General features: G+C 39.9%; 1 protein-coding gene across 2 annotated transcripts in view; it reads right to left on the minus strand.

Moving 5' to 3' along the window:
- Positions 1-394: 394 nt before the first annotated feature.
- LOC149216050 (uncharacterized) overlaps positions 395-27,917 on the minus strand; it is a 56,295-nt gene continuing 28,772 nt past the window's right edge. The window contains exons 3-5 of one of the 2 annotated variants that reach the window (XR_016251084.1): positions 4,249-4,336; positions 1,047-1,091; positions 395-863 (exon numbers count right to left, since the gene is read on the minus strand). Coding sequence is in view for 1 of the 2 variants with exons in the window: in XM_089392686.1 (XP_089248812.1) it covers positions 806-863; positions 1,047-1,091 (103 nt within the window). In the remaining variant the exon portion in view is untranslated. The remainder of the gene's footprint in view (positions 864-1,046; positions 1,092-4,248; positions 4,337-27,917) is intronic. The other variant, XM_089392686.1, reaches the window with a different exon arrangement.

Raw genomic sequence — 27,917 nt, forward strand, 5'->3', positions numbered from 1 at the left:
TAAATCAAACAAATCAACTGAGCGTATTATTTAGTCACAAATGTGGAAGGAAAGAATATATCATTTAATCACTGATGCCGAAGTCCAGGCTAGCCATTTGCCAGAGATCCCAGATTCTCAATATATGTATAGAAAATTTTAGTTACAATTTCTGAGTTAGACAATCATTTGACATATAATTATTATATTTCAGACTGCATCTCTTCAAGTTCATTAATCTCGTTACCATTACACCCCACGGTAAAGCTAGATAGTTTAATTTTGATTTTGAGCCGAGTCTCTCCCAAACATAACCCTGTACCGTGTCCATGCTCTCTCTATGGATTGAGAGGTCCACACTGATAAGCCAGCAGTGAGAACAGAGGAACACATGCTTGCACAAAGAAGAGGAAGATGATGAAACTGACAAGCCTTAAATTACATACAGTCATTCGTTATTCAAACATTCCTTTTCCAACCAATTTATTCATGAACCAAACTCTCTATGTTTCATCCTGCTTGGGAATAATAGTAGTTGAAAACACAATCAGCTCAGAGTATCTTCCTGTCACAGATTTTTGATTCTTATACCACCTCCAATGAGGATTACTTTTCATCAGATAGGTACATATTGACCTGATTGAATGAGAAATATTATCACATGACATGACATTTGAGAAAGGTATCGATTAATATTAGTGCATTCACTACACTGAGCTAAACCAAGATTTCTGGAAAGAGGAGGAAGAATTATTGCAAGCATTTAACTTGAATGTATTTGCCCCTCAGAATTGCAAGGAATTTTATAGGACATTTCACTTTGATTTTATGGGCCATCGTCCCCATCTTTAATCAAGTTACAGATATCAGAGCATTCTACCAGACTGCCAAAAGAAAGGTAAAGTCATCAGTTCAGTATGAAACTGCAGATGCATAAAAATAAATTATTAAGATGAAAATTTACTTGTGTAAAATTTCCATCCTTAAAATTGTAACCAAAGTCAATATTCATTCAAGACAGCCATGTAGCTATATTTATATTAATCAGTAATAAAACCATACCATACCAGTATTGCCGACTGCGAAAACCATTCTTGAAAACAACCAGAGGTCTGCATTCCATTGCAATGAATTTCCATTAGATCGAGCAACACACATTTTAGCTCTAAATATACTAAGGAACAACTTGTGGCTTTCCTCGAGGGTACATTGTGCCATTGTCGCTATGCAAGCCAGTAGACAGAATGTTTTTTTGGTAGCTGATGGGAATTATTCAACATTTATTAGGAGTTGTTCCATGAAGTTCGCAAATATTGTGCACAGTCCAAACAAGGATGGTTCCAATGGAAGTTAAATTGATATCTGATTTTTTATCCTACAGCATAGGAATAACTTGTAACGAAGATGAAAAAAGACACAATACCATATCTATTACTGAGAAAAAGTAAAAGGAAAATGGACTAAACTAATAGTGGACTACAAATAAATGGTTGACCAAATGAGAAAAAGCAGATTATCATCATGGTGATTAAACTAAAAATAATGTCTAGGGATAGAAGTAGAGAATGTTTGTAATGGTTAGGGTTAGAAAAAGAGAGTTTTTGGAGCCCCAAGGTGAAATGCAGGGCTGTAATTCCACACTTATTGGCCACCTACATTTTCAGCATGGTTTGTATTCTGGAAGGACCAGTGTGAAAAAGTATGGTGGCTGGTCCCAATAGCCTAGTGCATACTCTAAATTGAATCCTCCAAGAGGAGGTGATAAAATCTATTACTATGCTTTTCATGCCCTATAGAGAGGACAAGGCCTATCCATATGGGTACAAACAATCAAAGGTCATATTACAATAAGACTTACAAAATCCAGAATATTAACCACACCTCGAACCATTCTCAAATGGAACAGAAAAACATTAAAAGACCGACAAATGTGCACAACCTACAAGGTGGAATAGGAAGATGAATAAACTCAAAGACATCATTAGAAGAGCATATATGAAAAAAGTATGCACTACAAAGCTTAATTGAAAATGAAGGATGTAAACAACTCAAATTCCCTGCTTATGAAAATATACACACAAAATATTCTACAAACTTTTAACTCTTAACAATTATAACCCTGGGTTGGCAGGGGCAGGAGGGGTAATCTTACACCCCAACACTCAAAAAGAGTTACAATTTGCGTGGAGGTTGGGTATTACAACCAACAACCAAAGAGAATACTTGGCTTTATGGCAAGGACTAGAAATAGCTATAGCGAGAAAAAATTGCAGGCTAATGGTCTCTGGTTGTTAATTTTCCACCAAATTCTGCAACTACTTAGTGAATAGCTGAAAACTAATGCAACTGCAAACTTTTCTTTCACAAAGAGACCAAATTTATTGACGGATAAGAAGTGGAATAAAACACAATCACACCAATTCAACACAATTATTTTTTTGGGAAATCAACTGGGAAAACCCTCTTCTTTGTTGTAGTATTTTATTGATAGAGTTTGAGCAATAAAATCTCTTACAAAGCAAACTGTCACCCTGAGAACAATCTTGTCCTCCCATTGTACTAGCTGGACTCAGCCTGCAAACACACAGACCCTGCTATTTCCTATCGCAAAGGACTCCCTATTCTTTAGGGCTTGGCTCCTATTTCCTAGTGCAGAATTTCCCTATTTCCGAGCGCAATTCTGCCACAATAAAGGCTCCCTTCAATGCTGCGTATTGGATCCTCTAAGATACACACTCACAACAAAGATCTCTCACACAACCTTGTGCTCTCTCTCACAATCCCGTGAGCTGTGTCTTGTCACAGTGCTTTGTGCACAAAATAACTACTAAACTTGGTGCCCTCGTCCTCCTTTTATTGATTTGATCCATGCCAAAATTGGCATGTTACAAATTTAGAACATGAGTTGTGATTGACTAGTTAAATGAGTCTAATTGGTTCTCTATGTTGAAATATGTAACTAGGTTCGGTCTTCATAAATATGAATTGTACTCTTGATTCTTATATATTGTAAAAAGAAAGAAAAATTATTATTATTATTATTGTAGCATGGGTTTCATCCTCAAGGTCAATTTTATTTGTAGGTCAATCATCCATTGAATGCTTCTAGGGTTTGTCATAAAGTCAAGAAGTCAATTGAGTCATTGTCATATATGAAAGACCCCAATGGGTACTTTGTATCATGTAAAAGAAATTTGTTTGAGTCAAAGTATGTCAAAGATCCCTCCAGGGCAAGTCAGCCTGCAAGCTGTGACAAGTCAGCCTATTAGGGCTCCCAAGAAGCCTATAAATAGGAGGCACTCGACCTCATTTGAGACCCATCCAAGAAGTTCGTTCAAGAGGAGAAAGACCTAGAAGGTGAGTGAAAAAGAGAACGAAAAGGAGAGCGAAACCGAACTTTTGAAGGACTGTTTTCGGCTATATCTTCCCACACATGCAAGATTTAGGGCATCATCATTATTGCAGCAAGACGAAATTTCAGACCTGCCAAAGTGAAGCCGAAGTTTGGAGCCAAAGAATCAAGGAAAGAAGCCGAGTTGCTAAGGAAGTGGAAGCACCCCAAGCAAAGGAGGAAAATATTCAAATTCTGCCCTAAAACAGTCACACGTGCAAAATTACAGTGAGTGCAGAAGGGCCAAAAATTGCAGACCTGTTGCAGTGACCGAAATCCTGAAGTGAGGCTGAAATCAGAAAGTTTGAAGTAGCATTGACTTGGGTTGACTTTGTAAAGGACAAGTTGATCAAAGAAGAGATTGACTTGGTCTTGGAGGGGTCTTTGACACGTCAGAAGAGAAGAATTCTTGTGGGTTTTCCTCTCAAGAGGAGAGGTTTTGGCCCTGGCTTGCAGCCTACATTTTGTGTCCTCGTGTCATTGACCTTCATTGTTTGGTAGTTGTTCGATGACTAAAGAACAATATAACAATCAAATAAAGAAGAACTAACTACAAGTACATCAAGTTAAGTAAAAGAACATCACAAGCAATCATCAAAGTAAGAGAAATCACCCTAATCTAGCTGCCCTAGATTTCTCAACACTCTAACTCGTCCTTGCTTCAATCAAGGACTATATCTCCCAACTTATCTTCTTCTAAATTTATAACTGCTTGTCAAACCTGAATTCAAACCAAAGAAGGTCCACATTGTTATACGAGATTTCACTCCTGCGGACAAAAATGAATTCCCTTGATCTAGTGGTCTGATCTAGAACAACAGAGGACAACAGAATCAATGCTTTCCTTAAAGAAATTGAAGTATGGAAAAGAAGCCTACCTGGAATCTATAGCAAGCCCTTCTCTCTTCTTCACTTGTAAGTTCCAATCCTAGCTCCACGCACTATAAATGGAACCTACAACAATGGCTAAAACAAGCAGAGAAACTACAGCATCCACATAGCATAATCCAATATCTTCATTCAATGAGTCAACATGGCATTGAAATATAAGAGCATAAGCATAACACAAGTATAGGAAACAGGGCACCTTTTGTATTAATAATAAAGAAGAGAGTTACAACCATAAATAGAAGTTGACTTTGTAAATTTGTCTCCCTACTTGACTTGTCCTTCTTTCTCACAAAACGCATCTTCACACTCAACTCTAATGCAAATGAATGATGACTCCTTAAGCTCATAGCAGCAGCATGAGGGCCCTAGCAATATCCAAAAGCCAACCTAGACTCCATGGGAGGCAATAAATTTATAGGGTGAACATGGTAGTTTAGGATTTACCAATCTAGGCTTGAGATCCACTTATGAGGGAGGATAAGCTCAAGGGATAAGAGATAAGGTCTCCAAGATAGGATCAAAGAGGAATTCAAGATCTCTATCTGTTGTAAATAGTTAAAACCACCTTAGAAGCTTCTACAAGAGGAAGCTTCGAAAGTAATTTTTAATTTTCCCGAATTTCTAGAATCAACACACCTGCAAAAGGGAGCACTAATACTTAGGTATGCAGCTTGCACCCAATGTTGGTAAACAAAAAGACAGGGTACACTGGCCCTAAAAAGATGGTTTTTTAGCATATAGACCTAGAAACTCAGACTGTTTGGAGAATTGACGCTTAAGGCTTTGTAAAGGGATTATGACAAAGTGTCCAAGGATATTGATTGATCCAGCTTGTAGGCCTTTTGGGTTGATGTGACAAAATGGTCTGTAACAGATTGCCCCCTAAAGTACAAAGTCAGAAGCAGTGGCTAAGGACTGAAGTGCTTTACAATGTGACAAGTTCAGATCAAGAACAAATTGGTCGAGATCGTCATCTGTTATAATACATATTGTCATCATGATATCATTGTTGAGGGAGGCATACCTATGCTCAACACATAAGCCAATATTACATGTACAACGATCAAGAAGTCTTGTCTACTGATGACAGAGAGTGGACCCATGCTTGGATGACTATCTAGATGATCATAGCCATCATACTTCATAAACTTGTATGAATCCTGAAATCGCACCCCGGATGGATGGAACTAGATCTGGGGCCTTCTATCTCGTTCACTCAATCGTTCAAGGTACGAGTCTAACCATGCAAATAAATGAGCTGGAGTCGAACATGTTAGACACAATCTGATTATCGGCCAATGATGTAAGTCATTAACAGATGCGAGAGAAACCATCAATAATGTTAATGGCTCTCAAGGTACCATAGTACAATCTATGCGGTGTGAATGAATGAGCTAGTGTCGAACACCACACAAAATCTTTTGGTCGAAGGCCAATGATGAGGACTTGTCACCGAGAGCGAGAAAACTTGCCATTGATGTATGCAAGCTCCAAGGTACCAAAGGGAGTTTCTAAGTCAACTCCCTGCATCATGAGCTGTTGTCAACAAAAAGCGACCCGTCGCAACAGGGCCTTGATGTATCCCCCATCAAGGACACGAAATGGGCATCAAGAGTTGAGACAGAATGAAGCTAATGAAGAATTGGTTCGGAACAACATACATGAATGAAGGCTTAAGAGTATCGTTGCAAATATCAACTGAAGGACTTCTCTTGAACATATCGATGACACTTTATGGAGTTGGCAGCATTGACCCAAAACCGAATGCGGAGGCTTTTGGTATGGTGTGACCATAGTTTTTAAAACCGTTTTTGAAAATCGGTTACCGGTCAAACCAGCCGGTTAGCAAGGCTGCCGGTTTGAACCGGCCAAAAAACCCGGTTTGACTGGGCCTTTCGCCATTTTTCAGCCCTAACCGGTGAAAATCGGCCGGTTTAGGACAAAACCGGCCGGTTTGTATCAAACCGACCGGTTTTGTCCTAAACCGGCCGGTTTTAGGCATGCCCACCGAAACATGGAAAAAGGCAGATTTTTTACTGTGGTTTAGGGATTTTTGACTGTGGTTTAGGGTTTTTTGACTGTGGTTGAGGCTGATTTTGATTCTGATTTGATAAGAAGAGAATGATCTTGTAAATAGTATGTCCAAGAAGGAAAAACATCAGTGTGGAAGAGAACGATCCACACAAAAAGCTAATCCAGTTCAACAAAAGGTCAGTCTTTGTGAAGACTTCAAGAGAGCCTGGTAAAAGGGCCAGAAAGAGGGTTTGAAACCCTACAATAAAGACAATCTAGAAAGCCTAGTTGCACAACCATTAGGGAAAATGCCATTAGTCAATAGTGTCTTGGGTCAATTGTATAACACAAAAAATTATGCTGCCAAACAATCCATCAGATCAAATATCAGAGGTGGACCCACCTAGTGGCTCTAAAGAAGAAATTTTAGCTGTGACTGTTGGCTTAAACAGAAAGAAAGATATGGTGCACCTTAGAAGAGCAGCAAAAGAATACTTGTAGATTCCAACAGTACCCATAACTGTATAGACATCAACTAAGCTAAGCAACTGAACCTAATTGTGTACCCCACTCCATAGTTAAAATCATTGATCGATAAAAGGTCAAGACAGTAAAAAGATTCCATAAAGTCATGGTTCAAATACAAGAATTGGAACATTTAACACAACTCTATGCTCTTCAGCTCAATGATATGGGTAGGGTACTAGCCTCTAGGTGTTGAATAGTTGATGCAGTGGGGTGCTTATAACATTAACCTTGAAGAATAGTTCAAGTAATTTAACTAGAAAAGACAACATTATGAACTATATGGGTTGAAACTTGAAAGTTCCCATCACAAATGATCTACAACTAATAGAAAGGGGGCAAGAAACACAGACAAACATATAACCGCAATGAAAGTATGTTACCATGGATTATCAAGGTTTCACATTGAATATATAGGCCAAAAGACTTTAGAATAGTAATAGACAATAGAATACTCTATCAATCTTAGTAATAGACAAGGACTATTTATTCCAGTCTCCATCCATGAGGTGGTTATGGGACCCCAAATCAGTGCTTACAGCAACCTTAGTCACCTAAACTAATTTAAAATAATGGTCAGCTCTTAAACCATAGCAATACAAGTAATGACGGTGCAAAAAGGCGGATTTTGACTGTGGTTTAGGGGTTTTGGGGGGGAAGTAAAGGTGTTTTGATATATTCACCTTTACATGGTATATAAATGAGCAAACTTTGCATATTTTGTCTCTATTGGCTTGGAATCATGGTTTTACATCTTAAAAATAGTTTTGTTTCATTAAAAATTAATTATTTAATGTATTTTTTTAAAACCGGTTCATTTAGACCAAACCAGTCCCGGTTAGACCGGTTCCGGTCGGTAAACCGATTCATTAGGTGGACCGGTCCGGTCGCCGGTTCCGGTTTTAAAAACATTGGGTGTGACTAACCAAAGAGACAAGCAGATTTCCAACCCAATAGTCACGGAGATGAAGTGGAATGTCATGTTCAAGAGCAACTCGTTGCCATTAAAAGGTTAAGTACCTTGTTTTCCCAATTTCCCCAACCATTTCTGGTCAGTACCTCTTTATTTTTGACAAGCTTGAGGAGGATAACATATGCTTGATCTATAAGTTCATCCTTCGCATGAATCCTTCTAAGTATTTTTAACGAACCCTAAGGAGTGGTTCGGTCCCGTCATGTTCGACGAGCCCAATGTTGTTTGATGTTTTTACGAGTCTAGCGAAGGTGTAGCTCGACTTCTTTTTCATGTTTAGAGAGTTTGAAAAGGAGGCAAAAAAGAAAACTCCAAAGGTTCATTTTCGTAAATTTAGTTTCCAATCAAAATCAAAGCCCTATATGCAATGCAAATAATTATTTTTCTTTTTTTTTATCTTAATCTTCAAATGCAATGAAAACTAGGATGGAGCTAGATCACTGATAAGAGAAATCACACAAAATATGACTGTAATATAAATTTCTTCAAGCAATCAACGATCAAGCAAAAAGTTTGCAAAATACCCAATTGATAAGAACAAAGAAAAAATCCAAAGAAATTCTCACCAAATGCTAATAAAATCAAAAGCAAACATAATGAAAGCTTTCAGAGACAAGGACAAAATCAGAGACACAAGGAAAACATGTTGGACCAAAGCAAATCAAAGAGCAAGGCAAAGGAATGCAATTTTTTGCATCCTACAAGATGAACGCAGGTGCAGAACAGGAACCAGTGCTCTACAATGCAGGTACAGAGAAGGAGCATATGCGCTTGGCGCTCTGTCTCAGAACATGGAAAGCGCTGAAGCTATTTTGGTCAAAATACAACACAAAAACCAAACCAAGCTCGAAAAAATGTTTTCCTAAGCTCAATCACAGTTTGAATGAGTCGATCAAGGTCACTTTAAAAGGTGCAAAGGTGCTAAGGTCAAGAAAACCACTAAGGGAAAATATTGTTCCCCAGTGGAGTCGCCAATTTGTTATATGGAATTTCACTTCTGCAGACAAAAACGAATTCCCTAGATCTAGTGGTCTTATCTAGAACGATAGAGGACAAAAGAATCAATGCTTTTCTTAAAGAAATTGGAGTATGGAAAAGAAGCCTACCTGGAATCTGTAACAAGCCCTTCTCTCTTCTTCGCTTGAAGTTCCAATCCTAACTCCACGCGCTACAAATGGAACTTGCAACAATGACTAAAACAACCAAATTAACTACAACATCCACATAGCATAATCCAATATCTTCATTCAATGAGTCAACATGGCATTGAAATACAAGAGCATAAGCATAACACAAGTATAGGAAAACAGGATGCCTTTTGTATTAATAATAAATGAGAGAGTTACAACCATAAATAGAAGCTAAATTTGTAGATGTGTCTCCCCACTTGACTTGTCCTTCCTTGTCACAAAGCACACCTTCACACTCAACCCTAATGCAAATGAATGATGACTCCTTAAGCTCACAGCGATAGCATGAGGGCACTAGCAATCTCCAAAAGACAACCTAGACTCCATGGGAGGCAGTAAATTTATAGGGTGAACATGGTAATTTAGGATTTACCAATCTAGGTTTGAGATCCACTTATGAGGGAGGATAAGCTTGAGGGATAAGAGATAAGGTCACCATCAAATAGGAATTCGAGATCTCTATCTGTGGTAAATAGTTAAAACCACCTTAGAAGCTTATGGAAGAGGAAGCTTCAGAAATATTTTTTAATTTTCCCAAAGTGCTAGAATCGGTGCACTTGCAGAAGGGCACACCATGCACTAGTCAGCGCTAATGGTCAAGTATGCAACTTGCACCCAACACTGGTAAAAAAAATACAGGGTGCACTAGCCCTAAAAATATGGTTTTTTAGCAGATAGACCAAGAAACTCAAGCTTTTCGGAGAATTGATGCTTAGGGCTTTGTAAAGGGATTATGACAAAGTGTCCAAGGATGTTAATTAATTCAGTTTGTAGGCCTTTTGGGCTGATGTGACAAAATGGCCTATAACACACGTAATTGATCCTCCAACACTATGCATGAATTCACCATCTCCACGAACTTGTCCATGGTCAAAGGAAGACAAATAGTGGTCTTTCTGGCAAGGCATGCACTAAAGAAGACCTTCTCTCGCTACATTTTTCAACACTCCCTCTTAGCGAGGAAGGTACTTCTAGAACTTTGTCCACCTGGATTTGTCTTCAACACTACCACATTCTCTGTTGTTGCAACTAGTCCCTTTGAACTAGAATACTTCCCTGCTTCCTGCTGCGAAATCTGATCTGAAGACCTATTCTTTCCAACCATGCTCTGTGAGTCTATCACTTTAGTCATAAGTGCCATGTACTCCAATACCTATGTGGTTGCTTCCTTTGGCTAAAGGTGATACTAGAAGATCCAACTCTCTCATGATCTCCCTTAAAAAACACTTTTTCCCACTTGGCTCGAACTTTCCCTATACTAGCAGTCACTGACTGAGTCCTTGCCTCCACTCGCCATGGGCTAAGTTCCTCATCATCCTTTAAGATAGAGGAGGAATGACCTATTATAGAGTTTTATGAACCTAACGTTTCGGACTACCAAGTGAGTCCATCATCAGGGGTGCTTCAATAGATATTCTAAAGATATTAATGATGTATCCATGAGCTATATTTAGGGTATATATATAGGTTATGAAATAGTTAATCTAGGAAATTAGGTCGGCCCTCATCCTGTTATTTTGTTAAAATTCAATTTTTTTTTTAATTATTTATTATTATATAATTTGTTTAGTTAATTTTCTTAATTAAGTTTTTTAATTAATTAATTAATTTGTTTAATTGATTAATTAATTATCTACTTAATAATTTAATTTGTTTAATTAATTAATTCTCTAATTAATTAATTAATTAGTTTAATCTATTGATTTGTTTGATTAATTAATTAATTTGTTTAAGATAGAGGAGGAATGACCTGTTATAGAGTTTTATGAACCCAACATTTCGGACTACCAAGTGAGTCCATCATCAGGGGTGCTTCAATAGATATTCTAAAGATATTAATGATGTATCCATGAGATATATTTAGGGTATATATAGGTTATGAAATAGTTAATCTAGGAAATTAGGTCAGCCCTCATCCTGTTATTTTGTTAAAATTCAGTTTTTTTTTTAATTACTTAATTATTTATTATTATATAATTAATTTGTTTAGTTAATTTTCTTAATTAATTAATTAAGTTTTTTAATTAATTAATTAATTTGTTTAATTGATTAATTAATTATCTACTTAATTATTTAATTTGTTTAATTAATTCCTTAATTATCAAGACTCAAACTGAGATACTGGCTGAGGCTCCATCTTGAGAGCTTTATCTTGCTCTTGCTAAACCATCACTTCTCTACTCTAAGAGCTTCCTGCCTTGCTGCTCAAGGCTGAACCTGTTTCAACCTGTAGTAAGTACAAATTCTTCTTCTTCCTTACACCTATCTACCTCTTACATCTAGAAGCTAAGTGCTAGAGGTAAGCCTAACCTCTGTTGAAGATGACATCATAGCCCTTTGTCCTCAAGGGTAGCTACCGAAACAAGATTTTTCTTAAGGTCTGGAACATAGAGGACATCTCTGAGATGGAGAGGATTACCTAAATCCCTCTAAAAACTGACAGTACCAACTCCTCTAGCTGCATAAATACCATCATCTCCTGGCTCAATCTGAAACTGCATGTCGTTCTCCTTCAAGTGGTTGAAATACTTCTTGTTCCTGGTCATGTGGAAGGATGCTCTTGAATCAATATACCATACACTGTTATCTACTAAGCTTGCCATGCAAGCAATCAATGAGAAATATTTCTCGAACTAGGTAGAAAATGCATCTAGTGTTGGAAAATCAAGGATCTTGTATATTACAGTTGACTTTCCTTGATAATTACTTGTGATGTTAGTTGGCCTTTTATTACTTTTTATTTCTTGTTCATCAAGCAATTACCAAAATAATGAAGATCACAAAGAGACAAAGTACACAAGATATAGGCTCCAAGCCAGGGCAAAACCCCTCCAAGGGGAAAACCAAGAAAGAATACTTCTCTTCTTATATGATCAATTCAAAATGAGAATTCCAAGCCCCAAAGACAAAAACCAAAGTTCCTCCCAAGCATGAAGTCGGCCCACCAACAAGATCTCTTCCAAACGATCCAAATTCTTCCAAGGTCAGCGAGAGTCAAACTTGGTCCAAGCATCTTCAACTTAGAATCTCGGCCATGCAACTTGAGTCTGCAATTTCAGCCTGCAACTTTGGCCCTTGCAACTTGCACAGAAACCCTAGACAGCTTCGCACGTGCGGACAAAAGAAGGTTTTCTCCAAGAGGTCTTCCTTCGTTCGACTCCTTCTTGTCTTCATCGCTCTTCTTCCTTCTTCTCTATTGCAGAGCGAACTTGATTGATTGTGTACTTCAAGTGAGTTGAAGTCCCTCTTATTTATAGCCTTCTTGAGAGGTCGAATAGCCCTTCTTAAGACCGAATTTGTCATAATTGGGGCGACTTGTTCTTGGAGGGTAAATTAGCTTTCGTGACTCAAAAATAATTATTTTGTCTTGTTACAATGAGTCCAAATCGGATTGCAATACATGACAAAAATTCTTCTTTGACCTAGAAAGCCCTGGAGGCATGAAGAACATGCTTTGACCTAGAATTGAGCATGAAACCCATTCTTTGACAAATAAAATTTAAATTTCTCTTTTTATAAAAAACATACAATGACATGTTTACAAAGGTCATTATGAAGACCGAATCTAGTTACATTCTCCAACACCCCTTCTTAACTAGGGAGTTATTCATAATCCCATCATGAAGTACAAGGAATCTCAAATTTGAAGTCTTCTCATAAGAAGAGTTGGCTTGATAAGCCATATTTTAAGCATCTATATTATAACCAGCATTGTCAACAAGGTCTTAACTTGACAAGCTCAACTTATATGAGAGCATCATGTTGGGAGGCTTTACATGAGATACCACACTACCTCTAAAGGCACATACTATGAAAAATTGGTAACCCAATTCCTACTACAGCAAAATAATAGTATTTCTCCTACTTGTTAAATTACTTGAACAAGTTACTTGCAGTTTTCTACGGAAAATAATGAAATACATACACTGCAGCCTACACTAAATAAAATATTGCGGAAACTAAATACTGCACTGGAGAGAAATAAACACATATATACACTATTGTTTTTGGAGAAATATCCCCGGAAAAAACCAATGTGGGAAAATCGGTGCAACAGTTGACGGTTTTATTTTATTATGCAGTAGTAATCTGAGTACAAATCATTTAGATGCTCAACTGGAAATTTGATACAGAGAAATACTGACAAGGAGATAGTGAGAAAAATCTCACACTGTCTGGTGATCCAAATCTAATCCAAGTTCTGGATGGCTGGCCCCACGCTAGCTCTGTGCAACTTCTACATCAACCTATCTGGAGTTTGCATCACCTCCTCCTCTAATCTCTTGTTGTCTGGAACTTCACTCCTCAGGCCCTCCGGACTCACACCCCGACTTCTGGCTCAGGAATTCGACTTCCCAGCTAAATCTCAGACTCCCTCTTAAGCTCTGTGTGGCACTACACTACCTCTTTGAACCTCTCTGTCTTCTTTGCCTTGCACTCCCCGAATCTGGAAAAACTCTCCTCCGATCTACTATCCCTGCCCCCCTCTCACTGCTTCGATTTTACTAAGTCACTTCTGGAAACTCACCATTGTTACTTAGGAAATCGACCTCCCAACAAAATCGAACTACACAAGTGTGCTCACCAAGTGCCCATCGAACTCCTTATAATCTTTCGTTGGAGCACCAACGACCAAAATTAAAAACATAATCAATGACTAAGATTAACTGGGAATTGATCCTCGTCTTCTTCTAGAAGATTCACACCAGATTTAATTAATACCCTTTAATTAACCAAATTTCCTAAGTTTAGACTTAGGGAACCATTAAAAAAAGATAATTATTTTAATTAAATCATCTCTAGGTGGAATTTTCCCAAACAATTTATGGGTATTGGAGAATGCATGTGTCTTAGCCTCTCTGCAAAATCTTGAGGCTAGAGGACATCTGATGCTACAGAAAACAACACTCCCTCTTAGCGAGTAATGTGCTCTAGCGCTGCAACCCACTGAAGCATCACTTTGTCTCTGCTCCATCTCCTGCTATGTTGCTGATGTCTGCTACTGTTGCCCACCAACCACTGCATAGCTTTGATTGTTGCATCTGTGTTGTTGTTGGCCTTGCTGAACTGCTGCCAACACTGCAACCTTCTCCATTTGTTGTTGCTACAACTGCAACAACTACAATGGAAAAGCATCCAATATACTGAACCAACTATGGTCAGTATGATGCATCTATCGTTTGAGTTATGATTGTTGCTAGCCTCTGCATTGTCACTGAAGCCTCTACGCTGCTATTGACTCTACACTGTGCCAACTGCACTGCTACCAACTCTGCTCTGCGTTGCTCAGTCTCTGACTTGCTACTAGCTACTGCATCTGTCACTTTGGCACCTGATTGCACCAACTACCATTGATCCATCCTTATTGCATGTCTTGGGCTCCCGTGTCAAGGTACTGATTCATGAGGTGGGCCTCCCCAAGAATCATGCCCATCCTATAGCTCTTTGGGGCTACAACTCCATATCGGCCCACCTCACCCCTGGAGACATCTCGTAAATCATGGCAAACTCTTCCTCCAGCTTGGAGTATAGCATGTCAATCTCTGCAAATGCAGCTTGTTGATCTTGCATCTCCTCCTTGTCCTTTTTTCTAAGAGGAAACTGAGTGTTGTAGTGGCCCATCTCACCACAACTGAAGCACTTGATCTTAGAAATATCCTCTCTTTTGCGTTGCTCCTGCTACCCCTTTGATGCAAGGGCCACATCCTCCTCTTCCTTCACTGCTTTCATCCCACTGCCGCTACTGCCACTGATGGTGACCTTCACCAAATCACACTTCATTTCCTCTTGTTGCAGATCATCCCATACACATTCCCAATCTCGCAGTTTTTCTTTGCCCGGGATGCTCTGGACGAAGACTTGCCAATCTTCAGAAACGCTAATCGTACAGACTCTGAGAGTTGGGGTGTTGATCCTATTGAAGCCAACTGGTCCCGGACATCCTGAAGCCTCGTAAGGAAGGGATCTACACGCTCCCCTTTCTGCATCCTTGTGCATCTCAGCTTCTCCTCTAAGTACATCTTCCACTGCTCGGAAGATCCTTCGTACAACGTAGCTAATGCTTCCCACATCTATCGAGCAGTGTCCTTGCCAGCTATATGGGATACCACATGATCTCGAACTCCGTCAAGAATGATCCTCTTAGCTCTCGCCATCTCAACCTTGTACTTCTTGAGCGGATCTGCATCGGCGGGTACAACTACCACACTATCGACATAAGTTTTGAGATCATGCTCATCTAGAAGGTAGGAGATCCTAGCCTTCCAGATCACATAGTTGGAGGCTCCATCCAACCGATCTTGATCTCTCAACCCAGCTGATGCCATCTCTCCTGAAAAAGTCGAACTGCTTCCTCTTCTCCTCTACGCAGTTGCTGCCCAGCTATTCGCACTCCCTTCTGGAGTGAGAAATCCCGCACACAGCTACTGCTTCTCTGCTAAGAAAAGTTGAACTTCTTGCCTAGACATCCTCTTAGGAAGGAATTCCTTCAGTATGTGCTCTTCTCTCCCTCTAATGCTATTCTGCCAGCAACTGCTGCAAAATATCTGCGTCCCAGCTGAAGATCTTCTCTACAAGGAAAAATACGCAGCTCCCTTTTGCCTCTGGAAAGCTTCAATCTAGAGATCGAATTTCTCTGTCGACTCACTCAGAGAAATCGATTTCTCCTCAAAACTTCGATCTCCTTGGCCCAAGGATTGCACTGCCTCTGCAGTAATTTTGAACTCCCTCTTCCTTTTTGCAACTGATCTCTTCTACTCATGATATGTGCTCTGAAACCATGTGAAAAATCGGTAACCCAATTCCTACTGCAGCAAACTGATAATATTTCTCCTACTTGTTAAATTACATGAACAAGTTACTTGTAGTTTTCTACAACAAATATTGAAATACATACACTACAGCCTACACAAAATAAAATACTACAGAAACTAAATACTGCACTGGAGAGAAATAAACATACACATATACGTTGTTGTTTTTGGACAAATGTCCCCGAAAAAACCCAATGTGGGAAAACCGTGTAGCAACTGAGGGTTTTATTTTATTATGCAGTAGTAATCTGAGTACAAATCATTAGATGCCCAACTGGAAATCTGATACAGAGAAATACTAACAAGGAGATAGTGAGAAAAATCTCATACTGTCTGGCGATCTAAATCTGATCCAGGCTTTGGATGGTTGGCCCCATGTTGGCTTTGTGCAGCCTCTACGTCAACCTACAAAGATCTGCATCAACCTCTCTAGGGTTTGCATCACCTCCTCCTCTATTCTCCTGTTGCCTGGAACTTCGCTCCTCTGGCCCTCTGGTCTCACACCCCGTCTTCTGGCTCAGGAATTCGACTTCCCAGCTGAATCTCAAACTCCCTCTGAAGCTCTGCGCTGCCTCTCTGAACATCTCTTTGTCTTCTCTGCCTTGCACTCCTCAGATCTGGAAAAACTCTCCTCCGATCTACTATCCCTGCCCCTCTCTCACTACTTTGACTTTACTAAGTCACTTCCGGCACTCACAACTGTTACTTAGGAAATCAACCTCCCAACAAAATCGAACTGCACAAGTGTGTTCTCCAAGTGCCCATCGAACTCCTTATAATCTCAAGTTGGAGCACCAACGGCCAAGATTAAAAACATAATCAATGGCTACGACTAAATGGGAGTTGATTCTCGTCTTCTTCTAGAAGATTCACAACAGATTTAATTAATAGCCTTTAATTAACCAAATTTCCTAAGTTTAGACTTAGGGAACCATTTAAAAAAGTTAATTATTTAATTAAATCATCTCTAGGTGGAATTTTCCCAAACAATTTCTAGGTATTGGAGAATGCATGTGTCTTAGCCTCTGTGCAAAATCTCGAGGTTAGAGCACATTTGATGCTACAGAAATCAACACATACCCCATCCGAATGTTCACTAGGTATGTCCTTTTAGGACTATTCTTATCTTGGATTCCCAATCCTCAAAGAATATCAATCCTCTTCGACTACTCTTATTTTGGATGCCCTACCTCATCCTCAAAGAGTATCGGTCTATAGGTTCACTTCTATCTTGGATTTTCTAATCCTAAAGAAGTTCCAATCTCATATGATTATCCAATCCTCTGGACACCATTCTTTATTTATGGCCTTCACTAAGACTTACGACTGTTAGTCCTGGTCTAGTGCATGACACATAAAGAAAAGAATATATTGTCCATCATCACTCCCTCTCAATCAAGGAAGAGATATCTACCAAACCAAGCTTGCTTCTTAAGTACTCAAGCTTCTTGTTTGGTAATGCCTTTGTCAGAATATCAACTACCTGTTCATCTGTAGGAATATAATGTAGCTCCACGACCCCATCTCGTACCAGGCTTCTGATGTAGTGGTACTTGTTATTTATATTCTTTTTCCTAACATGAAACACTGGGTCCTCTGTCAATCTTATACAACTTTCATTGTCACAATGTATACATGTAGGGCTTAGTGGTCCTTCAAATAAATCTGATAGCAACTTTCTAAGCCAAAAAACTTCTTTGTAAACTTCACTTGCAACAACATACTTGGCTTCAGCACTACTCAAAGCAATTGTATCTTGCTTCTTTCTCATCCATGAGATCATGGAAGATCCCAAACTAAAGCATCCACCTATAGTGCTTCTTCCATCTGTCTCACTGCCACCACAATCAGAATTTGTATATCCCACGAGTTGGATTTCATTACCAGCATATCGAAGGCAGTGATGTATGGTTCCACATAAATATCTGAGTGGTTGCTATCCAATGGTCATGCTTTGGCTCCATCTAAAAATTGACTAAGGACATTTACTGCAAAACAAATGTTAGGCCTAGTATTCACGAGATAAATTAAGGATCCAATCAACTATCTATAGCAAGTAGGATCCAACGGACTAGAATCTAAACTCATCAACTTCTTTAGGTTAGTGATCATAGGAGTTGTCATTGGCTTGCTATCCATCATGCCAATTTTCTGTAGAATCTTGATCACATATTTTCCTTGACCAAGATATATTTCACCTGGTTTCTGCCAAACTTCTAGTCCCAAATAGTAATGCATAATCCCAAGATCCTTCATGTCAAATTTGGCTGCTAACTACTTCTTGCATTCTTGAATTCGATGTTCCACACCTGTAACAAGTAGATCATCCACATAAAAAAGTATGATGACTGGTTCATCCTTGACCACTTTGATGTAGATGTTGGGATCTGTAGAACTCTTGACAAATCCAAGTCTCGATAGATATGCATCCATCCTAGCATACCATGCTTTAGGTGTCTGCTTTAAGCCATATAGAGCTTCTTCAATTTGCAAACATGTGTCTTCACCTGATGGACTTCAAATCCTTGAGGTTGCTCAATGTAAACCTCCTCATCAATGGTCCCATTCAGAAAAGTTGCTTTAACATCCATTTGATAGATGTTCCATCCCATAGTAGTAGCCAAAGAGACAAGTGATCTGATTGTTGTATATCTAGTTATAAGAGCAAAGGTGTCTTCATAATCAATACCTTCCTTCTGTGAGAAGCCTTTGTTGGAAAACACTGAGAAGGGGGGGTGAATCAGTATTCCTTAGCAATTAGCACTTTTAAATCTTTTCAAAGCATTAGTTAATCTTCAATTATTATTAATGTTTATGCAGTAATAAAAGTAAATAAAAGAACCCAAGAGACACAAAGATTTTAGGTGGAAAACCCCCTCCAGGTCAAAAACCAATGAACGCTTTTCTAATAAATTCTTTAATCTTTAGTGTCAACTGAAATGAAAGCAACAACTTCCTAGAATGCTAAAAAAGCATTCTTCTCCAGCTCCCACTAGATGGATGCTCCAATGCCCGAGATTCTTTAGTAGTCAACGGAATGGATGCCCCAACACCCAATGAGCTACAACTCACCCTAGCACCACCCTACCGCCCTAAAGTTTTTACAGGCTTGAACCTGTTGGTGACTTCATGCACTAGCCTAGCACCACCCTACCACCCTATAGAAGAATAAAAGGAGAATGGACTCCCGTACCAGGAAAAATGGTCCACTTTAGAATGATATAGAATGATGTAGAAGAAGATGACACACTAGACCACAACCCCAACTATGACACAACCACCTAATGATGATCCTAGACCTCCCGACACTACCTCTTCGACTCTTGGCAGATAGACACTTGTACAACTTTTACAAAGATGCTTTTAGAATGACTCTGTACAATGATACTTTTACAATGTCTGTATGTAGTGCTGCCCACTTGAAGACTTCATGTGGTGAATTTCTTGTTGTTGTTTTGCACCTTGATTGCTGCTCTTGTCATGCTACCCTTTCTCATTCTTCAGAACATTAGATTATGCATTGAGTCTTCAAGGAAATGCCCATGACATGATAATAGCAAAACTTACCTCATCCTATAGAGCATATGTCAGTGTTAAACAAAACAACAAATTAGAATACAAAGAACCTAATGCAATTAAGAGATGAACATGCATATATAGAAAATACTTACCTGTAGCTTACCTCTGTTGCATCATTTTGCTGCACCTTTGTTAAAATTGGCAACCAGGGCAAAACTTTATGTGGGTCATCTTATTCATGGCTAATAATATTTTTATTATATTCCTCTCGTCGAGAGGTGTAGAATTGATATAAAGATCATCCAATTCCGATAAGTATTCATGGAGATATGAATTTATTTTGATTATGGAATTATTATCAAACCGACCTACAACTCATGTAGGCTCAGAAGCCCAACAGTCGCATCTATTCACCCACCAAAGTTGTGTATAAATATAAGAGGACTTTTCCTCATTTGGACCCATCTCATCACATCTCTCTCTCTCTACTGCGCAGATATGAGTCTCTTCTCTACTGCGCTGAAATGGGTCTCTCTCTCTCACACATGTGAAGCCGGAAGCTGTTGAATTTGACGCTGCAACTGCAGAAGTAAAGATTGACTTGCGTGGCCTAGAAGAACTCCTCTTTGGAACTGCGTTGTAGGTTCATCTGAACCTCCTTTGAAAGCCGCAACTTTTGGTAGTGGAATGAAGTCAATCCGACGAACGGTTTGCAAGATATCGACTGCCCTAGTTTGAAGCCGGAAACTGCTGAAACTGAAGCTGCAACTGCAAAAGTAAAGATTGCCTTGCGTGGCCTAGAAGATCTCCTCTTTGGAACTGTGTTGTAGGTTCATCTGAACCTCCTTTGAAAGCCGCAACTTTTGGTGGTGGAATGAAGTCAATCCGACAAACGGTTTGCAAGATATCGACTGCCCTAGTTTGAAACCGGAAACTGCTGAAACTGAAACTGCAACTACAAAAGTAAAGATTGACTTGCGTGGCCTAGAAGATATCCTCATCTGAACTGCGTTGTAGGTTCATCTGAACCTCCTCTGGAAGCCGAAACTTTTGGTGGTGGAATGAAGTCAATCTGACTGTCGGTTTGTGAGATATGGTCTGCCCTAGTTTGATAATGAAGCCGCTAATGCTGATGCTACTGATCTAGGGTTTGCTACTGCTGATATGAATCAGATTTATTGTAATATTTCTCTTTGCTGAATTATTGAAGATAAAAGAAGATTTGATCAAAGGGTTTCCCCACACATTGTGGGGTTTGTCCCTGGCTAGCCGCCACATCTTGTGTCTCTTGTCTTGGCTTGTTTTCTGTCGATCATTTAATGTTCTATCTGCACTTTACTTTATGTACATGTGATTGCTAATCGGTGGAATATAATAAGAAAAAGAAGTAAACTGTTATAAGTATAGAACATACAATAACTTAACATGGTATTGGAGCTGAGGTGAAGACAAAGCCCGAGCAAGAGCAAGAGCAATCATCGAAGAGAATATTGGCAAGGCTATCCTAAAAGAACTATGGGGTCCTCAACACTCTTTCCTGCTGAAGACAAGCTCCGTGAGAAAGCTGACTATCACGGATGGAAGATGTCTATCGATCTAACCCTTGAGAATCAAGGAGTGTTGGATCATGTGAGAGGCAATATTGTTGAGCCTCCATCAAATGCATCCGCTGCTGCCTGGAACAAATGGAAAAATGGAGAAGTCAAAACAAAGAAGATCATCTGGGACTCTATCGACAAGCGCTTGGTGGCCTACATCTCTGATCTAGACACCTCCAAGGAAATCTACGACAGACTGGTGAGTTTATTTAAAGTTAATGATGCAAATCAAGTTTTGTTTCTTAGAAATAAGTTGAGGGAAATCAAGAAGGGTAAAGATGAAAGTATGCAAGCATACTTCTTAAGAATCACCGAGATCAAGAACGATCTCCTATCTATTGGGGAAACTATTACTGACAGAGAAATGACACTCACAACTCTTGGAGGATTGCCATTTGAATGGTACGTGTTCAAGACTACTCTTCTGAACTATAATGTAATTCCTGGTTTCAAGGAATTAATGGCTAGATGCATTCGAGAAGAAACAAGGGAAGAAGTGCAAGAAATGCCCATGCCTAAAGGTCCTCCTGCTGCCTTTTCTTCTCATGCAAAGAGAAGAAAGGACTCACACCGAGACGATGATCAAAATCCCTCTGATGGCAAATCAAAGGAATGACAAATTCAACAGCAAAGGTAAGAGGAGAGCTGGAGATCGAGGAAGAGGACTACCATTCAAGAAGGCTAGAAAGTCCAGGATGTATTAAATGCACCTGACCTCAAAAGGAACCTAGTGTCCATCTTGGCAATGGAAGACAGAGGCTACAAAGTAACCTTCAGCAATGGCAAGGTATGTATATGGAAAAATAATGTTAAAGATGCCTTTACTCTTGGGTTTAGTGTTGATTCATTATATCAGGTCGATGGAAGTCCGCTAGGTGTCATGTCTTGTGACACAACTCTTTAGTCCGAACTTTGGCATCGGAGGTTTGCCCACCTTCATTACAAAGCTCTACCCGATGTAAGACAGATGGTAACAGGGATGCCCAAATTCCAAGTAGAGAAAGAATGTGTATGTCCGGGATGTGCCAAAGGAAAGCTCAAAAGGGGACCATTCCCCTCAAGCCAAAGCAAGACCTCCGATATATTACAATTGGTTTACTCAGGCATACCTGAGGTTGGCATTAAGAGGGAGACTACTACACCACATACTCCTGAGCAGAATGGTGTGGTGGGAAGGAATAACCACACGATGATGGAAGTTGTCCGGGCCATGCTACATGATCAAAGACTTCCAAAGTTTCTATGGGCTGAAACTACAATCACCGCCGTATACGTACAAAATCGATGCCCTCATCAAGCATTGGGCTCCTAAACTCCTGAAGAAATGTTCACCACCGGTCAAAGGGAAGTCGTGATTAGTCATGATGTCACCTTTGACAAAGATATGGCTCTCAGCAAGGTGGACAATCTGCTGACTTTGAGTAGCTCTCAAGAAGCCGACACCAGGGAACCGAAAGAAAAGGATGATGAATCAATTCCTGATGTAGAAGAACCCATGGATCCGATTGATCCGCATCCACATGAGCCTTCCTCTTCTAGGAAGAGGCCTTCATGGCTTAGGGGGATACTTGATGATGCTGAAGGACATGCTGCACCCTGAGGAACCTTCCATCAAAGTAAGAAACTTAACAGGTATCAGGGATACCTGACCATCATGAGCACGATCATACAAAATGAACCTTCATCATTCTCAGATGTCATCAAGCATTAACTATGGAAGTATGCTATGACCATAGAATATGAGTCTATTATGGAGAATGATGTCTGGGAAGTAGTTCCCAGACCCTGGACAAGACAGTTGTTACTTCAAAATGGCTTTACAAGATAAAGCATGCAGCAAATGGAAGTATGGAAAAGTATAAGGTTCATTTTGTTGCTCGTGGTTTATCCCAGAAGGGAGGTATAGACTATGATATTTGCACCTGTTGCCAGATATACGACCATCTGCTTGATCATAGCCCTTCTGGCTTCACAAGGATGGAACCTACATTAGATGGATGTTAAGACCACGTTCTTGCATGGTTCTATCAAAGAAGAGGTCTATGTGGAGCAACCTGAAGGATTTGAGATTTATGATTGAAAATCTCATGTATGCAGGTTGAAGAAGGCTCTCTATGGGCTGAAGCAAGCACCCCGAGCATGGTATGAGAGGATCGTAGCTACTTGATGAAGCTGGGATTCACTAGGAGTGAAGCTGATCCTAACCTTTACTTTAAGGTTGAAAATGACAAGCCTCTCATACTAGTGTTGTATGTGGATGACCTCTTTCTAACAGGTGCAAACCCTCTCATTCACAAATGTAAGAGGGAGATGGCTTCTGAATTTTAAATGAAGGACCAAGGACTTGAAGTGTGGTAGAAGCCAAGGGAAATTTTCCTATCTCTAGGAAAATATGTGGTAAATATATTGGAAAGATTCGGTATGATGGACTGCAAGCCTGTGACTACCTCGAGGATCTTAACTTTTAGAAGTTATATGGTAGTGATGTCGGACCAGACTTGGGAAATGCCTCTGAGGTTCAAAAACTCATTCGCATTGATGTTCTTGGTGAACCTCCGTCCGAACATATGTTTTGCAGTTAGCATTGTGAGCTCATATTTGGTTGAGCCTCACTGGATTGATGCCACGAATCTTCTGAGATGTCTTCAGGACACAATCTCTCATGGATTAAGATACACTGTCGGAGTTGTGAGACTACTTGGATATACTGATGTTGATTGGGCAGGCAGTGTGGTGGACCGTAAGAGCACTTCTAGGTACTGTTTCACCTTGGGATCTGCTTCGATATCCTGGATGAGCAGGAAACAAAAGTCGGTGGCTTTGAGCACCGCCGAAGCAGAGTATATTGCTGCTAGCATGGCTTCTTGTGAGGCAGTTTGGTTGCGAAAGTTGTTCAGTGAGTTGTTTGGATTCACATTGGATACCATTGTGATCCTTTGTGACAACCAAAGTGGGATTCGTTTGTCAGAGAATCCCGTATTCAATGATCGCTCCAAGCATATTGATATCAGATACCATTATATTCGAGATATGGTGCAACGGGGAGCTATAAGGCTCCATCATATCGGTACAGATGAACAGGTCGCCGACATTCTGACAAAACCCCTTGGGAAAGTAAAATTTCTGACTTTCCGTGAACAACTTGGAGTTGTTCAAAGACCCTCCAATGAGGGTCATGTATGATGCATTGAGCTCTGAGAGCTCCAGGGGGGTGCGGGGTGCTTCTTGGAGCAGCATATGACCACAGGATTATTCACTATCCCCTGGTGGTATACATGTACACCCCGTGGCGACATTGTAGCAGGATTGATGTGTTCTCCTGTGAGGCCTGGATTGATGTGTTCTCCATGGCAGCCTGGATTAATGTGTTCTCCATGGAAATTGTAGCAGGATTGATGTGTTCTCCTGTGAGGCCTGGATTGATGTGTTCTCCATGGCAATTGTAGCAGGATTAATGTGTTCTCCTGTGAGGACAGGATTGATTAGTTCTCCTGTCGAGGCATCCTACCCATGCAGTCTGGGACTCATGGGAAGTACCTCTCATCTGATCAATGAGCAGGGAAATGAAATTAGGGACCATAGTAGTACCGATGGACGCATCGTTGTAACTACCGTACTCCCTACGCTAGGATGACCTCCATTGATCTGGGATCAATGATACTGGTCTGGGACCAGTGGTAGGAGTTGTACCATACTATGACGCTGACTTCGGGTCAGTTGAGACTGGTCTGGGATCAGTGGTACATACTCTGAGACTGACTTTGAGTCAGTGGAGGATGATATTGGTCTGGGACCATTGGAGTTGTACTCACTATGACGCTGACTTTGGGTTGGTTGAGACTGGTCTGGGACTAGTGGTACATACTCTGAGACTGACTTTGAGTCAGTATGATACATCCTTGATCATTTCTTCTTCTTCATAATTCAGACAAAAGCAGAGTAGAACAGAACAATGCAAGAGCAGAGCAGAACAGAACAAAACAGTACAGATTAGTGCAGGGCAGAACAAGACAAAGCAGAACAGGAAAAATAGAGCAGAGCAGGGCAATGGTCAGGCTGTACAAGGCAGTGCATTTGATGGATGAATAGTAACGACCGATAAACAGATTGCAGATGAAGTTCTCCATGGTTGAGAGGGAGTGTTAAAATTGGCAACCAGGGCAAAACTTCATGTGGGTCATCTTATTCATGGCTAATAATATTTTTATTAGATTCCTCTCGTCGAGAGGTGTAGGATTGATATAAAGATCATCCAATTCCAATAAGTATTCATGGAGATATGAATTTATTTTGATTATGGAATTATTATCAAACCGACCTACAACTCATGTAGGCTCAGAAGCCCAACAGTCGCATCTATTCACCCACCAACGTTGCGTATAAATATAAGAGGACTTTTCCTCATTTGGACTCATCTCATCACATCTCTCTCTCTCTCTACTGCGCAGATATGAGTCTCTTCTCTACTGCGCTGAAATGGGTCTCTCTCTCTCACATGTGAAGCCGGAAGCTGTTGAATTTGAAGCTGCAACTACAAAAGTAAAGATTGACTTGCGTGGCCTAGAAGATCTCCTCTTTGGAACTACGCTGTAGGTTCATCTGAACCTCCTTTGAAAGCCGCAACTTTTGGTGGTGGAATGAAGTCAATCCGACGAACGGTTTGCAAGATATCGACTGCCCTAGTTTGAAGCCGGAAACTGCTGAAACTGAAGCTGCAACTGCAGAAGTAAAGATTGACTTGCATGGCCTAGAAGATCTCCTCTTTGGAACTGTGCTGTAGGTTCATCTGAACCTCCTTTGAAAGCCGCAACTTTTGGTGGTGGAATGAAGTCAATCCGACGAACGGTTTGCAAGATATCGACTGCCCTAGTTTGAAGCCGGAAACCGCTGAAACTGAAGCTGCAACTGCAGAAGTAAAGATTGATTTGCGTGGCCTAGAAGATCTCCTCATCTGAACTGCGTTGTAGGTTCATCTGAACCTCTTCTGGAAGCCGAAACTTTTGGTGGTGGAATGAAGTCAATCCGACTGTCGGTTTGTGAGATATGGTCTGCCCTAGTTTGATAATGAAGCCGCTAATGCTGATGCTACTGATCTAGGGTTTGCTACTGCTGATACAAATCAGATTTATTGTACTATTTCTCTATGCTGAATTATTGAAGATAAAAGAAGATTTGATCAAAGGGTTTCCCCACACATTGTGGGGTTTGTCCCTAGCTAGCCGCCACATCTTGTGTCTCTTGTCTTGGCTTGTTTTCTGTCAATCGTTTAATGTTCTATCTGCACTTTACTTTATGTACATGTGATTGCTAATCGGTGGAATATAATAAGAAAAAGAAGTAAACTGTTATAAGTATAGAACATACAATAACTTAACAACCTTGCTCTTTGCTGCCCTAGAAAGTGTAGTCCTTTGCACCCCTCGACAACACTTGATCTAGTTTTTCTTGCCTTCTAGGAGCACGATATTTAATCTGATGTATCTATATGATTTCAGATCCCCAACATGTGATCTTCGATCCTGTAGAATCCCTCTGAGTCTTCTTTCCAATGCCACAGGTCTGACCCGATTTGGACTCTTCAAGACAAAGTTATGCCCAATCTCTCACAATGACCTAATTATGGACTAGTTCAGTAGAGCGAACTTGTACGACGTACCACGTGTCACTGTTTCCTCCTTCGGCTCTGAAATTGATACACAAAAAACTACAGTCCATGCATTGTCTGCCACTTTTTACAGAATTCCAATCCTCTTCTCTGAGAGAGAGTTATGACGTTTTTCCAAAAGTCACTTCTTTGAGATGAAATTCAGTAGCCTGCCAAAACCCTAACTTCCACAGATCATATCTCCAAAAATATAGCGAACCAAGATCTGAAATTCAATCACGACATTCATCAGGATTGCGAATCAAATGGGTTTTAATTTCAGAATCTAAGACTTCGCAGAAATGAAGTTATAGCGAAAATTCCACAATCACTACATTTGGAGGATATATGAGATTTCATTTTATAGAGTTGAGAGGGGCTTCTATAGAGAATGTTAGAGGGATTTTAGGAGCTTAAAAAATTATTAATTAATGACTATTCAATGACCAAAACCAATTATTAGTGCCATGCCACAACCCCATAAGGTTTTAGCCCACTAACTGGGGTTACTAACTTCAAACAGGAATATCTCTCAAACCGTGAAGAATTACTTGGTGTGCCATATATCAATGGAAACATCTCGACGAGTAGAATCTATCTAGTAGATCCCTGACTCAAAATAGAGTAAGATGTCAAGTCAAAATTCCCTTGCAAGATCAGGGTAGCCCCTGGTGCTGCTTGGGTTGACATCAATGACAACCTCAGATCATCTTTAGATCAACAACCTCTAAATACCAATCTTGCTTTGTATGTATCAATGCTCCCATCCACAACATGCTTTATCTTATATATCCATTTTGAAGTGACTATCGACTTGTCACTTGGTCTCGGAACAATTTCCCAGACATCATTCTTCATGATTGACTGGTATTCTTCCTTCATTGCATTCCTCTACTCTTGATGTTTAGTTGCATCTTCATAGGAGGAGGGTTCAACTTCAATGAGTTTGGTCATATAAGTTGCATAACCAAAATACATTTTAGGTCTTTTACTTTCTCTAAAGGTTCGTTTTGCTATGTATCTTTCTGCTTCTTGTAGAGTTGTTCTCAACCAAGCAAGCCTCTTACAAATTTCAGGAGCAACAACTTGTTGCACAAGCTCACTAGGACCTTCAACATCTTCTTGAATTGATGTAGGATCTTGATCATTGTTGTCCCTTGACATATCATCAAAAATGGTTACCTCTTCTTCATCAGAATCAACTAGAATATCTTCGGGTCTCTTGTAGCTACATTTTCATCAAAGATGACATTGTTGCTTACTTCAATACGAAAATCCTCTTTAATGTAGATTTTGTAAGCCTTTGATCAAGCATTATAACCAACAAAGATGCCTTTTGTACTGGTAGGATCCAACTTCTTCCTTTTTTCCTTTAGAATATG

This window comes from Pinus tabuliformis, chromosome 1_1 (genome assembly GCF_031772625.1).
Source record: "Pinus tabuliformis cultivar Carrire ecotype Pingquan chromosome 1_1, CPIR1, whole genome shotgun sequence".
Taxonomy (NCBI): Eukaryota; Viridiplantae; Streptophyta; class Pinopsida; order Pinales; family Pinaceae; genus Pinus; species Pinus tabuliformis.